We start from the raw sequence: 16,758 nt of genomic DNA on the forward strand, positions 1-16,758 counted from the left end.
TGCTCCAGCGGTTTTCCAAAGGTTCATGGATCACTTATTCGCTGATATTTCACTACATTATGTCATCATCTATCTGGATGATATCTTGGTTTTTTCTCCTACCTTATCTACTCACATTCAACATGTCAGTAGTGTCCTTGCACGTCTTCAAGAAAACTATTTGTTTTGTAAGATAGAAAAATGTTAATTCCACCAAACTTCAGTCACTTACTTAGGGTACGTCCTATCCCCGCAAGGTATTTCTATGGACCCAACAAAGATCTCAGCCATCAGTGACTGGCCATCCCCCAAGACCGCCAAAGACATACAAAGGTTTTTGGGGTTCGCCAACTTCTATAGACGGTTCATCCCACGTTTTCCTTTCTTGTCTCAACCCCTTAAACATCTGCTCAAAAAAGGGGTCCCATTCATCTGAACTACCGAAACTCAAGACACCTTTGAAGCTTGAAATCAGTATTCACTAAAGCACCTATTTTGGCAGTTCCGGATCAAAATCAACCCTTTATTGTGGAATCAGATGCTTCCCATTCTGCACTTGGAGCAGTCCTATTACAGCCGGATGTACACAACACGGAATGACCAGTAGCATATATGTCCAAAACCCTAACTCAGGCGGAGCTCAATTCTACTGTCTTGGAGAAAGAGCTTCTTGCCATAAAAAGAGCGTTTGAGGAGTGGCGACATCTTCTATTGGGGGCTCAACACCCCATAGAAGTGAGGACGGATCACCAAAATCTACGAACCCTTCAGTATGCACAGACATGCAATAGTCGCCAAGCTCGATGGGCACATTTTTTCTCACCGTTCCGAATCACTTTTACCTTCATTCCAGGTAGAGTGAATTTGAAGGCTGATGCTCTATCCCGCAGGGAAGGCAGAGACCACAAGATGTTTAACCCGGAACCGTTGTTCCCCAAGGCAATGTTCATTCCAGTCATTCATCACTTTCTGCAGAAGATAGAAGAACAGACTCAGAAGTTGTTGACGGCCAATCCTGACATCGCAAATCAGCAAGATTTGTCGAACCATAACGGGCTTCTTTTCAAAGGAGACAGGTTATTCATTCCTAATGAGTTCCTTCGAATGGAAGTATTGTGATTATGCCATGACCCTCGAGTCGCGGGTCATAGAGGAATCTCCAATACCATGGAGTTGGTTCTCAGACACTTTTGGTCGGCCACTGTAAAAAAAGAGGTACGTGATTACATAGCTTCCTGTGCTGTTTGTCTTCAAACTTAAAACTCCCCGTAGACCACCCTTGGGGAAATTAATACAAATGCCATTACCCGACAGACCCTGGCAAATTGTATCCACGGATTTTATTGTGGATCTTCCACCATCGGACCATTGCTCCACCATTATGGTCACCGTAGATTCTTTAACAAAGATGGCACATTTCATCCCTCTTTCTGCAGTACCGTCCGCAGTACGTATGGCTCAAGTCTTTTTGGATAGTATCTTTTCTTTACATGGTCTTGCGGATACGATTATTTCAGATTGCGTACCTCAATTCACTTCTCAATTCTGGAAACATCTGTGTAACACCTTGGGAATCTCACAAGCCCTGAGTTCGGGCTTCCACCCTCAATCTAATGGGCAGACTGAGCGCCTTAATCAGACTCTAGTGGGTACCTCAGATGCTATATCTCCACGGCGCAAGACAATTGGAAAGACTTACTGCCTCTTGCAGAGTTTGTGTATAACAACGCTACGCATTCTGCCACTCAAGTTAGCCCTTTCTACTGTACCTATGGATTTCATCCTTCCATATTTCCCTCCGTCTTACCATCCTCCTCAGTTTTCCCTAGCTTGGAGAGATTAGCGGACTCGATTCAACAAGGACACTAAAAGGCGTTCGAAGCTCTAAAGATGGCACAGGATAGGAGCAAGTTGCAAGCGGATAAACACAAATCTCCCGATCCCCCTCTTAATATAGGGGATTGAGTATGGCTGGCCAGTACATTTCTTCCCAGAAGACTTATCCCTTCTAAACTGTCCCCTAAATTCTATGAACCTTTTAAAGTGCTCGAACAGAAGGGGAATGCTGCCTTCAAATTGGAGCTACCTCGATCATGGAGTCGGATCCATCCCACCTTCCATGTGTTTCAACTAAAGCCAGATGTTCGGAACTGTTTTCATCATGTCCCTACTGGCACACCTCCTCCAATACTCCGGGATTCTGGCTCTGAATACGAAGTGGCTGACATATGCGATGCATGTTTTCACAGGGGGGGTGCTGCGATTTTTGATTGATTGGAAGGGTTATTCTCCGTCTGTGAGATCCTTGGAGCCTGCTTCTGCGGAGCATGCTCCGCGCTTGGTTCGCACCTTCTATCACCGTCACCCGGGTAAGCCAGGTTCCGCCTCCTTTGGCAGGGGGCATACTGTTACGGCCCGTTCATGAAGGTGGTCTTTCCTGCGCCGGTGGTGCTTTATGCCTTTTCTTCATGCTATTTCTCCCAAGATGGCGTTGTGTGCATGAATGGCGGTCTAGATCCCTTTCAGTCACCTGAGGAATCTCCTCCCCTAACCTGGTCACGGTACTTAAACCTCCGGAAAGGAAACCTCAGTGTGTTGCTACTGTTTACTGTGGTCACGCTTCGTAGGTCACCTCTTAGGAAACTCCTGGATTTCAGCGTCCAAACTTATTCCAAGCTTCCGAATCCTTCCTTTATTGAAACCTGTTTCTCTCTCCTCCTTTCCTCCCTCTTAGACCAACTACCGCCATTCACCTTCACGCTCTTGAGTTAAAGATCAGTTTCGCCGTGGAATCTGCAACCAGACCCATTTACATTCCGTAGGTCCCATTGTCCCCATTGATTAAACATTTTTAAGCACAAGAGATACCATCTCCACACTTACCTCTTGTTGTTTCACTTCCGTATCAGTTCGCTAGGAAATCCCGGACTACATCTCCCAGCATTCATCACAGGAATCTCTCTCTCTCATCCATCATCACACTCGGACTAGGTAGGTGGATTCGAAACCCCTTCGCTCTTTCCTACAACCCGCCTTCTTTTACACACCATTTACCCTGTTTTTGTTTTCATCCCCAAGCTACCTCTGGTCACGGAACCATCAACGCCCCCGCTTCCGGAAAGCGTTGACACAACCCGCAACCCGCAGGGAAACTTCCTGGGGAAACCGGTTTGTCAATAGTCTACGCATCGAGGCAGCGGCCGAGGCCTTTTCACCACCCGTTGGTCCCGCGCTCTCAAGCAGCACAGGGTTTTTTCCCTTCACAAAGGGTTTCCCTGAGGCACCCTCTGCTCACCTAGTTGGAGGCGGATAGAGGGTGTAACAAGTGAATTCTCACTATCTTCGATCCTTCACCGAAGACAAGGTAGGAATTTTCCATTTGTTGTGTTGTGGTGAAAGGAACCCGAGTGTATCTCTACTTCTCATGACTACAACATGCTAGAAATATAACACTTTTGGACTAAGAACGAACCCGAGGTAGTGAACAGTTGATACATGGAAAAGGCACTTCTCGGGTTTGGTCAGGAGCTTATGTTCACATAGACGTTGTAAGACTGCCTTCACATGCTCTTCATATTTTAGATGGTCCTTGGAGTATATCAGTATGTCGTCCAGATATACAATGTCAAAGATGAACAGCATATCAGAAAACACTCTGTCCATAAAACGTTGGAAGACCGCTGGGGCATTTGCAAGTCCAAAGGGCATAACCAGGTATTCAAAATGACCAAAGGGAGTTCTAAAGGCTGTTTTCCATTCATCACCTTCCTTTATGCGAATAAGATGGTAGGCACCCCTTAGATCTAATTTTGTGAAGACTACTGCACCTCTGACTGCTTCCAGGATATCCGAGATGAGAGGCAATGGGTAGCGGTCCTTGAGAGTGCACTGGTTAAGGCCACGGTAATCCAGACATGGCCTGGGCTCCTTGGTGTCTTTCTTGGGAACGAAAAATAATGAAGCAGCGGCTGGGGATTTAGATGGTCGTATGGTGCCATTTTCCAAGTTAGTATCCAGGTATTCCTGGAGGGCCCTTTTTTCAGGTTCTGATAAAATGAACATCCTCCCAAATGGGATCACTGCTGAAGGTTCAGTATCGATGGCGCAGTCCTCAGGTCTGTGAGGAGGGAGAGCTTGAACTATAGCGGTCGAAAATACATCTGCGTAGGCCCTGGGAATCCAGATGATGTTACAGACGGTAACCGGACTTGGCAGAATCTCTTGCGAGTCTTCAGAAGATTTGGGTATGGGATCTAGAGATAAGCAGTGGGACATACAGTGTTCAGAACCTAGAAACAAGGAGCCTGCTGCCCAATTGATGTAGGTGTTATGCTTCTGTAACCAGGGAATGCCCAGAACCATTGGATAGTGGGCAGATTTTATAATGTCAAATTTGATCCTGTTCTGATGATGGTTTATATAGAGCAAGATCTCTTTAGTTTGTAGGGTTATGGGTCCTGAAGACAGAGGTCTCCCATCAATAGACTCTAAAGGTTGCATAGTGTCTCGAGTTTCATGTGGAATGTTGTGAGTAGTAACCCAATCAAGATCAATGAATATGCCCATGGCTCCGCAATCTACTAATGCCAGTATGGGATAGGATTCTTTCTTGGAAGGCGATAGAAAGGCCTGTAAAATCCCAAGATTGTTTTGGCCAGGAGAGTTCAAGAATGGAATTGATGTGGAGCAAACATCTCTCCCGAAACTGTGCCCCATCTAGGATCGGGAGCTGGCGTTTCCCGAACGCCGTGGAGGAGCAATAGGGCATTCTCTCACGAGGTGTTTATCGGAGGCGCAATACATGCATAGACCAGTGTGAATCCGCTGCATCCTTTCTTGTTGGGTAATAGGTCCACGGAAGGCCCCCAGTTGCATGGGTTCTGGGTCTGGGGTTGGAGGAACCGTGGGCTCTGGTCTGGACGGATGGTCTGTGGCGGCCTTTTGGAAAGTCGATTTAGTCTTCTTTTTTTTTGCTCTTCTTTCCTGGATTCGGAAGTCTATCTGTACGCAAAGGTCCATGAGAGCCTGGAAGGAGTTTGGGCGAGCTACCCTAGCTAGCTCGTCCTTTATTTCTTCATTCAGACCTCTTCGGAAGAGGGTGAAGCTGGCTTCTTGAGACCAATCTGCTTCCTTCACAAGTTGTTTAAAACGAGTCACATAAGTAAGCATATCCTGGGATCCTTGTTGAAATTCGAGTAAACGTTCTTGAGCGCTGTAAACCTGCTCTGGATGATCAAACATGGCCTTTAGTCCTTCCACAAACCCATTATAATCATCAAGGAGGGCGTCGCCCGAATTAACTAGGGGAGTTGCCCAGGTCAAGGCATTACCAGTGAGGTGCTAGATCATAAAGCCCACCTTGGCTCTGGGAGTGGAAAAGTAGTAGGGCTTAAAGGTGAAGTGCACTAAACAAGAATCAAGGAAGGCACAGAGGGTTTTTGAAGAACCATCATATTTATCCACTACTCCTCCCAATAACACGCTTTCCTTAGTTGCAAAGTCACATGACAAGACTAGCTGTTTTAATGCAGCATTCACAGCATTAAGGTTCTGAACCTCCGTGGTCAGTTCCTGCATGCCTCGCTTGAGGTCATGGACTGCGGCTTCCATCTCTGTATCTGTATCGTTATTTAGGCGTCTCAATCTGTCACAAGTCTCTCCCCTTCTCACCTGCTTTTGTTGTTTGCTTGTGACCTTCTGTGATGTCCTCTTTCTCACGGTCCGGAATTTGTACAATTCTGTGCGCTGGTCCTCGGATTCCAGCGTGATGTTCGCAGTCCAATTCCCGGGTACGTTCAAATGTCCAGGGCAAATTCCAGGAAGGAATGCTGTTCGCACTCAGAGGCACGGAAGGCCGTGGCCCGAGCGCGCGGTGAAAATCCAGGAAGATCGAAGGTAAGGTAGAGGAATGGGAAGAAGGAAGGGGAATTCAAGGAGCTGGGAACCAGGAATCAGCAGAAAGCCCCGAGCGAACTCCGCCAGCACATGTCCAACTACAGCAAGCGGTAGCGTTGAGACGCGCAGATCCGCGGGGGCGTGTCTGTTTTGTAGATCGTAAAGCGTGGAGCATAGAGACTGGCAAGCAGCGTTCCGTTTCGAGCAGCCATGTAGGAAGGATCACTGTATTCAATCCCCTATGGTCCAGGGACCAGGAAGTCCAGAAGGGACGCAGATGACGGTTCATGACAGGACTGGCCTTGTGGGTGTGACAAAGACTGATATTCAAATGGATATTTCTCCTCTGTGAAGGGTGCAGTGAGCTAAACATGGTTGTACACCCTTTTTGAGTGGAAGAAATTCATAGAACATGGTATTTGACCTATGTTTCTTCTCTGTAGCAGGGCTCCCACACTCCTTTGTAACTTTGTAAAAGTTGGGGTTTCACCCTAAGTAACCCAGGGTAATCCAGGAGTGGACCCGTTGCTCACTGTGTCTTAGAGAGGCTCAGCTTCACATCACTGATGAAGCCCGACTAAGCCAAAACACGTACCTGGGTTTGCTGATGGTACTGTTGTTCAGAGGAGATTTGCACAGCATTTCGGTGCAGGACTGCCCTTGTGGGTGGGACAAAGACTGATATGCAAATGGATATTTCCCCTCTGTGAAGGGTGCAGTGAGCTAAGCTGTAGACCCTGCTGAGTGGAAGGAATTCCATAGAAGAGGGTATTTGAACCATGTTCGTTCTCAGTAGAGGGGCTCCCACACTCCTTTGTAACAATGTATAGTTCATCATCACTTAGATCCTCATGATTGGTTGGCACTCTCTTCCAACCTTGGACATTCGGCTCATTAGCAGCACGTAAGCAACCAAACCCACCCATTCCAAGGGGAACAATATCTGACAACTGCCTTTCTTAGCTAATTAGCCTACCATCTCTCACCAATTAGCCCCCTCAGCCAAGGCTTCTTCTTTGTAGTTGACCTTGCTGGCGATTCTCTTCCTCTGAACTTCAAAGGGAATGAAGGTACATTGCTATCTTCGTCTGGAGCTTTATGAATAGGCCGTGTTTTCTGGTCTTACACAACATGTGAGGAAACTGTGATTTTGTCCATTCTGTCCTTGTATTTAGTGCTATTCGATTCAATTATATTGGGTGCTATTGTTCCTCGTGGCCTCTGGAGACTTGGTTGCCCTGTCTGGCATGTGCTTTCTGCATCTTTGATTGTTCAATACTTGGCACTCACAATTATTCACTACTTTACTTAAACTATGAGAAATATGTCTTACATAAATGACTTATCCTCTTCGACCCCATTTGTTCCCTGCAGTTGCTTCTTGCTGTGGCATCTTTGATCCTGAGCCAAGCAAAAACCCTTTGTTCCTTGCACAAATCTGTATTCCGGCGCCTTTCAGCTCTGCAACCTTGGTCTCCCTCCTCGAAGCTTCTCGCTTACTATTATACAATGCTGACGTCCATTTTCTCAATATTGCTGCTTTACTCGTGTCTTATTTCCTACTTTAGCAAGCTTCTACATTGTGTTATCTACCATGTGTTTCTGTGTATATACATCTACGGCATCTCTTCTCACTTATCTTCTTCGTATCCATGGTTTTCGTCGTATTCGCATATATGTTTAATCAGTTGCTTCAGTTACATCTTCATTCTTCGAAGATCCCCAGGTTTAGTGTGTCTATGTATCTTCTCTTTTTGTGACGTCACTTCTCTTCCGTCCGACTTTACTTACAGCTCTTCAATGTCCAGTGGTGTCTGCAAGCTCATGTCTACCACATCAGTTCGAGAGTACATTTGATACGGTTGTCTGAGCACATAACGTCTCTCATACCTTCGATGTGGTATTGGGATGTTACCAGGTGTCATGCACAGTGCTCTCTTGCTGTTCTTCCAATATGACTGAGGTGAGGAGATGGGCTCTATAGATGGTGTGTACATCTGCCTCTCTACAACACTATATAATACTGTCCATTTATAATTAGCAAAGGCTCTGATGAAGGTTGGTTTCCGTCACTGTAGGGTACGTTTTGCCAAAACTGGGTGGATAAAGTTTGCTATTAACTTCTGAAATGGTCAGGAAACCATTTTAATAGTTGTTTCTTGATCTTAGATGAGATTGGATTGTCACATCACAAAGGCTGTATATCTAAAATTAATTGGTCTATTCCATGTGATATATGTCTAGTATTAGTTTGTTGTCTTTGTATACATGTTTCTTATTAGATGATTGACTGCGTATGAATGTGATATATTTGTGAGAATAAATGGATGCAACGTGACCTTCTAATTACGATGTGAAGATATGTCTTGAATGTTTTCATATGAAAACCTTTGGGCATTTTTTTAAAACATTTACTTTTTAATGAATAACTTTTTGTGTCATATTGTTTTCATTTATATTATACAATTTTAAGATTGAAATGTTTGTCTCTGTCGGATTTCAGAGAAAAGTGAATACTTTCAGTATGTATTCCTCACCTGTTCTGCACCCTACGGAACATCATTGTTGACTGCTTAAACATCAGTGGACAAAGTGGAGAGCACTAAAGAACACAACAGGTTGCCTCCCTCGAATAAGGGGGAGCAGATCACCTTGTCAGAGATTTTGTTCTCACTCTGAAAGAAAGGAAGAGAACCATTTCAAGGAGTGATCTGAATCCCTAGTCAGTTGGCTGGTGGACCATGGCTGCACTAATCAGAGGATTGGGAAGAATTCTGTTGGCAGCGTGATGAGCTAGAGTATGGCAGGCACTCGGCCAAGGACTTGTAATGGTTGTAGACGTATGGACATAGAATACCCTGGGGTAGCATGGTGGCACCAGCAAACATGTTTGCGTGTGTTCAATATTATTCCCACGATGGAGAGAATGCTATTAGTTTGTTAGCGTTGCAAAGAAAAACATGAGTGATGCCTGATTCGATAATAGGTAAAGAGTATCTGGTAAAACAAGCAGCCATCTTGTAAAGGAGTATAGAGCCCATCACATAATGCAAGGGTGGACTGGGAACCAAAAGAGGCCCTGCAAATAATGCTCAAACTGGCCCCATATTACACATTTTGAGCAAGGCCAACCCTTTTCCAGTGGGAATATTTGGAAAGACCACATAAAAGAGGTGCAGTGTGCCGAGGCCGACTGGGAAATCTCCAGAGTTCCCTATAGGCCAGTCCACTCCTGGGGTAATGTCAAAGACAATGGATGGCATAGAAGGAGGGACTCATATATGTTCATGAAAAAAAGTTATTAGTATATTATTAATGGAAGCTCACATATACCTCCCTACATTTCTCCAGCAGAAGAAGGCTAATTCTTTGTGTTGTCAGCTCCACTTATGCTATTTCTTATAACAGTTGATCTACAACAAAGTGGGGCAGTGTGTGAGAGCTCTATGATGGAGTCTTATTGTGACCAGTACATTGTTTGGTTATAGCGAAATTCCCGCACTAGCAATGTAGTTTGACTAGTGGGCCTGGTGAAGACCAATTGAAATCATAGAGTGTCTGCTAATCACACATGCTTCATGCGGCCCGTCGCACAAGGTGACTTGGTGCTAAGTGCAAAGAATCTGCTGGTTTAGACCAATCCTGAGGTGCCTGAAACTCAGGTGGGTGTCTTGTTCCTAGAGGGCAAGTTCTTGCTCTCCTTGTCTGGCTGGTTGTGGGGTTTGCTGTTTGCCAAACTTAATCTTTCTGTATTCGTCTTTATTGTGTTTTTTAAGGTGGTATTTTGAGATGGGGTAGCGTATTCTGTGGTGCCACATGGGGAGTAAAAAAAAAAAGAGTACCCTTTCAGTATCCTGGCACAGCAGATGCCCACAAGAAGTCCTTTCTGATGTCAGTGGATGGAGGTGAAGGGCCTTGAAACACTTGTGTATAGGCGCGTTACAAATGCCATATCATATCATATCATATCATATCATGCCATATCATATCATATCATATCATGCCATATCATATCATATCATATCATATCATATCATATTAATGAGAGCAGGAAACTTGTGCAAATGCTGTTAGGCTGCCGCGTGGTTATTGTTGAGCTAACACTTGATTTTGCTCTTGCTTTTTTAGGGGCACTAGGGATCACTGAAAATAGTTTTCAAGGTGAAAACACTTCATAAAGTGTAACCGGAGGCACATATAGAATTATCTGTTAATTGGCTGGTGGACCATCTGGTGGATTATCTGTTAATTACATGAAAATGCTTCAGTGGCGGAAAGGCATTAGACCCCCCAGAACATTGAACACAGTTTAATATATGCAATGAGATTGGGGAATAAGGGAACAGAGGTGCATTTCGTCCTGTATTGTTCAATCGTTTTCTAATGAAAATTATGATTCCAATATGCTATGTCTGGTCTTTAATGGAGTTGATTAATTAAGTGCATATGAACATTATAGGTCACTCTCTTTAATTATGAGAGTTCACCGATTTCACCTCCAGAAACACCTAACAGGTTAGCTGCACATACAGAGCCTGTGTTCTTCCTTTCCGCATGCATCACCACTGTGTCACCAGTTAGCTTGCTCTCCTCCTTCTAGTCCTCCTGACAGCCCGGTTCAAGCCATCACTTGCTGGTCCCTCAGTGCAAAAAGACACAGAAAGCAGCAGGAGACACCCTATATAAGTCCCAGTAACATAAGTATAATGTATCATTGTTCTTTTATAACGTGCTTCATTCCTTTGACGGTTTCATAACGCGCTTGAAACCTGTGATCAGCATTGGAACCTGTGTTGTCTTGCTTCCAAGACAAACGCATTGCCCCTGAGCTATCGCCCATTCCTAAGATGGGGTGAGTCAGTCACATATTCATGCACCCAGAGGCCCACAATCTATGGAAACACGTAATGGGCAATGATACTCAGGGGGATAGCTCAGGGGCAACGTGCTCGTCTTGGAAGCAAGACAACGCGAGCAAAAGAGGTTCGATCCCCTGGTCCACACTTAGGAACCTCTGGGTATTAACGGGTCCGTGATTAGAAACCTCTGGCTATTAAGTGTGTTATAAATAACCCATTACATTACAAAGAAACCTAAATATCTCAGACTCTGTTCTCGTCCCCATAACTTACCTTCTTCCGCGGTGAGGTTCAACCTTTTAGTTATCTCTTTCTCTGTGGCCGACTGCAAAAGAGAATGACAACATGATTCCATTATTTCCTGTGCATACTCTCTTGCCTACTGCCCTGCAGAAACCTTCCTCTACTTACATCAATATTGCAATGGCAGCCGGAGGCATTTCCTGGAACTGAATTAGGAAACGGACAGGATGAAGCGACAGACTCTTCTTTTGGGTGCGAGGGGTTATAAGTAGGCCGCTTTAAGAGGTGGTTTAGGCTGCCATGGGTTCCATTATTCGGGGCGGGTTTAATGTTCAGCAGATCTGTTAAAACATATAATTAAAAAAAGAGTAAATTCATCCAAAGGGAAGCGGAAGTGACATCTACATTTTAGCTAGGGATCAATCCACAGAACATACTGCAAATAAATGGTAGCCTTTTACATGAAATTAAATGAATGCCTGCTAGATACATCCTGTTACTTGAATGAATATAATAAGCTGTGTATCCACCATCCCCCTTTCATCCTTTGCTTGGGAGTCTCTCAAATAATAACACGACTGCAATGGATATCTTTTTCGCCATCGTACAACTGTGTTATCAGATTTAAGTGAAGACCAAATATAGTGCATTCCAACACTCAAAAAGAATTTGCTGCTCAATATAGCTACACAAAGGCCTCTTTCAAAGCAGTCATTATAGGGTTCTTCTTTTATATATTACTTAAGATAAATGCGGATGTATTCGGAGGGCTGGACCACTGCCCTGTCTCAGACTATATCATCACTTAGGAAAGCAATCCGTGAAAACTTGAAAAATTGCACTAATATTGATTAAAGTTTCCATTTCAATATCTTTAAAACATAAACAAAAGATTAATTGACTAGGAAAAAGTTTAAATCGCACCATTAAGGGCAAGAATATCACAAGAAGCATAGTCAAGATATAAGGTCAAGATATAAGATACAACATTATAAAAAATGCAAGTATGAATGGAAGTTCAAAAATTATTAAGGAAATCGTGGAGTTATGTCAGAGAATTCTAATTTATAAGGCAAACAAGACTGTAGGAGCCTTTCTCCCCGACCCTCACCAGAAATGATATGTAGCAAATGTACAAACAATGCTATTTCCTAACAACAGTGTTTGAGTAACAGTGTAAGCAACTGCACGGTTCTGAGCCAGATACAAAATGCCGCCTTGCATCAATGCAAATGGAGCTAATTGAAAAAGAGAACGAGCCATCGTTCTGTTTAAATGGGGGCACAATAGGGAAAGAGAAATGCATTGCCAGGGAACGTCTGGCAAAAGGAAATGTGGGGGGTGGCAAGTAAAAAAGTGTTTTTAATTTGTTTTAATATGGAAAAAGATCTGAGTTGTGGAACATAAATTGCAGAGAGGGAGGAACCAACAGCATGCTCAGAATGTAAGGTTGAATTGGTAGATTAAGTCCAATAAAGGTGCAAATGAATAAGCAGGCATGGGTGAACAGAAATTAAATTGTTTCTTTTTACAAGATAGCACCTTAATGGTGAGGCTTCAGACAGATGGGCGGATGACAGCAGGCTTATCAACTTTCTAAAATGGGCCCTGCGCTTACACAGGGACAGACCTCATTAAGCTGTTGAGTCCACTGGAGGCCAAGGCTTTTAAGGAAACTGGCGTGTGGTATCAGACTCACTGGCTCCACGGGAATGGGAGTTTTTACCACAGCATATATCGTCGTGGAAGAATTCATCCAGTTTTTTTTACCATGGATTTTGCAACAAGTATATGTGGTGGTGGGCTTAGGGGAATAATTGATGTTGGAGTTTTAAGGGGGAGCTGCAAGGGGACTCCGCTGAATATATTTGTGGCAAAATCCTCCTGTAAAAAAAGAAATTCGAATAATTCTGCAATGGGATAAACTGGGCAAATTCACATGGAACCGTCTCCACACATTGTCAGACTCCTCTCTCCACGCTCCCTTCAGAGATAATAGGTACCATTGGTGTTCTTCAGATGAATGAGACCATTGCACTGCTGGTTCATTCAATGAAGTTATTATGAAATCAGGACAGTCTTTCTGTAGGGTTTGAACGGGAAGCTGCATAATTGAGATGTAAGGGAAGCCATAATGCAACGTAGTTGAAGTATTTTACCCACTTGCTATGTATTACCCTGCACAACAAAGTTGGATCATTTTGTAAGCAAGTCTCTGGCCCCATAGAATTCTATTAAATTCAATAACATTGGCTCCATGGAAGTGAGTGGGCTAAACTCCTCCCACATGAGCACCTTCTGACAGAACGGGGTATTTAAGCCCGGTTTGTTCTCAGAAGAGGAGTTCTGGACTGGGTTGGCTATTCAATGCAATGTCAGTCGCGTGGGACAAAGATTGACACTGGTGGGAAAGATCGCTTGTATTTTTAGGAAATTAATAAGAGTGTGATGGTAACAGTGAGGTCATGCAGCATTTTATATAATGTGCCATCTACCCATGAGTTTGCATCCCATAGAATATTATGACATGGAGTGCATAGAGAGTACTGCATGCAGTTACAAAATGTGCACAGTGGCACATAAACATTACCCTAACATAACAAAGGCGTAAAGCTGGTGAAGAGGTTTGTTTATCCGAGTTCGGGAGATCCTCTCATGCTGTCTGGAGTGTTGGTAACCCTGGTAAGGACTCTGACAATCTCTTATTAATGGGGGCAAAGTTACTCCAAGACAATTCAGAATTTGCGGTCCATACCTGGCACATATATCGAACAACGTGAGTCCCTGATTGGTGCAGGATCCCAGTCGCTAGATCAAAAAATAAGAAACCTCCTGAAATGGAGAAAACAAATTCCATGGACGTGTAGAGAAAATAATGTGTGTCTACCACTTAGTTTTTACACATTTCATGTCTGGGGAGAGACTGTAGGAATGTAATTCAAATGGGTCATTCTATACTTCTCAAGAGGCTACAGAAGTGTTGCCTCTTTGGCGAAATAAATAATGTTCTACTAAGGTCAAGGAGTTCTGCTCCAATGTCACAATACATTGTTTGGGGGAATTTATTTCAGGTCACCCTGTGGGGTCAGATGCCTTGCTAAACGTACAACATGTGTTTTTCTCAGGACTGTGATGCAGAGGTTTACCTAAAGATAGCAGAGCATGTTCTTGTCTAATTGAGAGATATTTGCCTTGGGCTTGTCCACCGGACAAATTGGGCCTCATGCCAAGTTTGCCATTCTGGAAATAAGGGTGCAGGTATGCTCACCGGCACCCTTGTTTCCGGACCAGAAAACTACAGGTTTGCCTGCCGGGCGCAGCACTCATGGTAAGTAAAGTTGTAACAGAAGCACCGGCACCATTAAAAATGGTGTCGATGCTTCCATGTCCCCACTCCCTTAGAGTACTATGGGACTCTATGGAATGGGGATTAACAAAATTACCGGTGCCTGACTTCCCGGCTGACAGACTCATTATGAGCCGGTGGCACCGGGACATCAAGTGCCAGTAATTCTTTACGGGTCCGGTGGCAACCCGCTGGTAGCACCGGCACGGTTACCACCAGACCCATGATGAGGCCCATTAAGTGTTATTGTGATTCCAGCCAACCTGGAAGTAACTCATTTTAAAATTCACAAACAGGTTCCTGCTCCCATGTTCAGTGTTTTCCTGCCAAAATAAAGATCTTTCCATTCTCTTTCAATATTTTAGGTTGACGCCATAATGCCAGGTTTGGCAGGCCATACCTGATGGTAATCGCCCACTGTTTGATTTAATAGTCCAGAGTTCAGTGAGGACTTTCAACATGGGTGGCAGACTATCACCACCAGTACAAGCAGGCAATCACTGCATTATGGCCATTAGCACCCAGGAACGTCACTTGGGAGTTGCCATGTGTAGCAGCTGATACCCCTGCCCCCCCCTCTGCTACCCCTAGACCTGTCCTTGCGACCCATGGGCCACTGGGCAAAGAGGCAGTGCCAAGGGCAGACATATGTGTTGCACCTGAAAAAGGCAGTTTTAAATGCAGCTAAATGTGCCACAGCTTTTTTCACCTGGAATCTAGACCACGTTAGCTGGAGAAATAGCAGGGATGCAGGGAAAACATAAAGCCGCCATCACTAACAGTTTGGCAGTCCATTAGTGAAGAATGCCTGAATGGTTGAGTTCAGAGCTGAGGCTGTCTGTGCAGTTCACACGCAGTACTGTAGCAAGAGGAAGGGTTTGGGGGCTAGGTCTAGCTAGCTGGGAATGGGTAAGAGCAGCTTGCAGTTCTCTGAGACAGCACCTCATGAACACAAATCTCATCAGTTTTTATCCTCTGCTTTGCACATCCAGTGAGCCACTGGGTCTGTGATGAGAGGGGTGTGCCCCAGGGCTTCTGCCACCAGTCATGCCAGACTTGCATCACAGGCACACTGTCAATAGATGCAAGGTGAGATAATGAATGTACATGAAGTTGCCCTCCGCCTTTGAAGTGAACCAGCTGTTGCTTCATCAATGCACTTGCTTTGGGAACAAGAGGATGCAGTGCAACATGGGTTCATTTCCCGTTCCAGTGCTTAGAAGCTGGAGGAGGCTGGCATTCACCAAAATATAAAGGGCGAAATAAAATAATAAAATGGGCCTTTTCAAGGGGTGATGTAATTGAGCTGCTGCTACTGTTTACATTTTAAAATTTTAAAACTGCAATACTGTGACCTGCAACACATCCTTCCCCTCTATCTCCCATCTAACAAAACAAACTGTGGTTTACTTACCAAATAAGCAAAACAGAAAGGTGATGGCTGGAAGGTTGAAATCATTCATAAACACCAGCAAAGATCTGGGCAAGCCTCCAGACCATCGGTTTTCAGCCTGCCAAACCACTACAGAAGGGGAAAGACCATATCCAAATCATGCGTGGTTCCATCCCAAAAGGGGCGGTCCAGCCAGAACTGCAAGGTCACATCCCTTCTGCACGAGACCACAAGCCTCTCCAGCCATGTTCCGGCCTCATTGGGCATCATGAGTGAGGAGTAGCCTAAGGTCTCTAGGCCCAACAGGCTTTTCTTGGAGTGATGTCATTGAGCTGCTGTTTACATTTTAAAATGAAAACCCTGCTGTTACTGTGGCATGCAACACATCCTCCAACACGTCCCCTCTATCTACCATCTAACAAAAACAACTGTGGGTTGCTGACCAAATAAGCAAAACAGAAAGGTGATTGCTGGAAGGTTTCAAATCATTCAGAACCACTGGCACAGCTTTGGGCATCCCTCCAGAACATTGTTTTTTCTGGTTGGACGTGTGTTGGTCAGTTGCTGTTTCCAGTCTCAGGCCAGACACTTCTCAGGCACTGGATGTCTGCGCTTTGGGGGTTAGGCCTCTTCGAGATGCTCTGTCTGTTTACAGTTTAGCCCGAGTGATGTACAATAGTCCAGGTTGCTGTGTTGGATGTCTGCTTGCATTCACAGCATTTGGAAATATTGGCCTATACACACTGATATTAACACTACATATGGTGATCCATTCTTGTATGAAATATATATCATATTACAGTGATATCCTAACCATATTTTTCTTATTGTACTGAGGTACAATGCTATGTGATGCCACTTTCTGCTTTGTCAAGGGGGGCAGGTTATGTGCAATCACTTACTGTGATGTCACTTGGAGCAGCACCAAATGACATCACTTCATGTTATGTCATCAGAGGTCAGGGGTAGAATGATGTTGCTTCCACTACCCCTGGCATTTTGGTGAAAGGACATCCCTGGCACTGAAGTCCCTTCTCCTTTGC

General features: G+C 44.5%; 1 protein-coding gene across 2 annotated transcripts in view; it reads right to left on the reverse strand.

Moving 5' to 3' along the window:
• Positions 1–16,758, reverse strand: part of ENPP3 (ectonucleotide pyrophosphatase/phosphodiesterase 3) — a 759,459-nt gene that overhangs the window by 226,814 nt on the left and 515,887 nt on the right. For both annotated transcript variants that reach the window (XM_069606685.1, XM_069606686.1), the window contains exons 18-19: positions 11,145–11,317; positions 11,007–11,058 (exon numbers count right to left, since the gene is read on the reverse strand). In XM_069606685.1, the coding sequence (XP_069462786.1) occupies positions 11,007–11,058; positions 11,145–11,317 (225 nt within the window). The remainder of the gene's footprint in view (positions 1–11,006; positions 11,059–11,144; positions 11,318–16,758) is intronic.

This window comes from Ambystoma mexicanum, chromosome 4p, assembly GCF_040938575.1.
Source record: "Ambystoma mexicanum isolate Mex_15411 chromosome 4p, UKY_AmexF1_1, whole genome shotgun sequence".
NCBI classification, from domain to species: Eukaryota; Metazoa; Chordata; class Amphibia; order Caudata; family Ambystomatidae; genus Ambystoma; species Ambystoma mexicanum.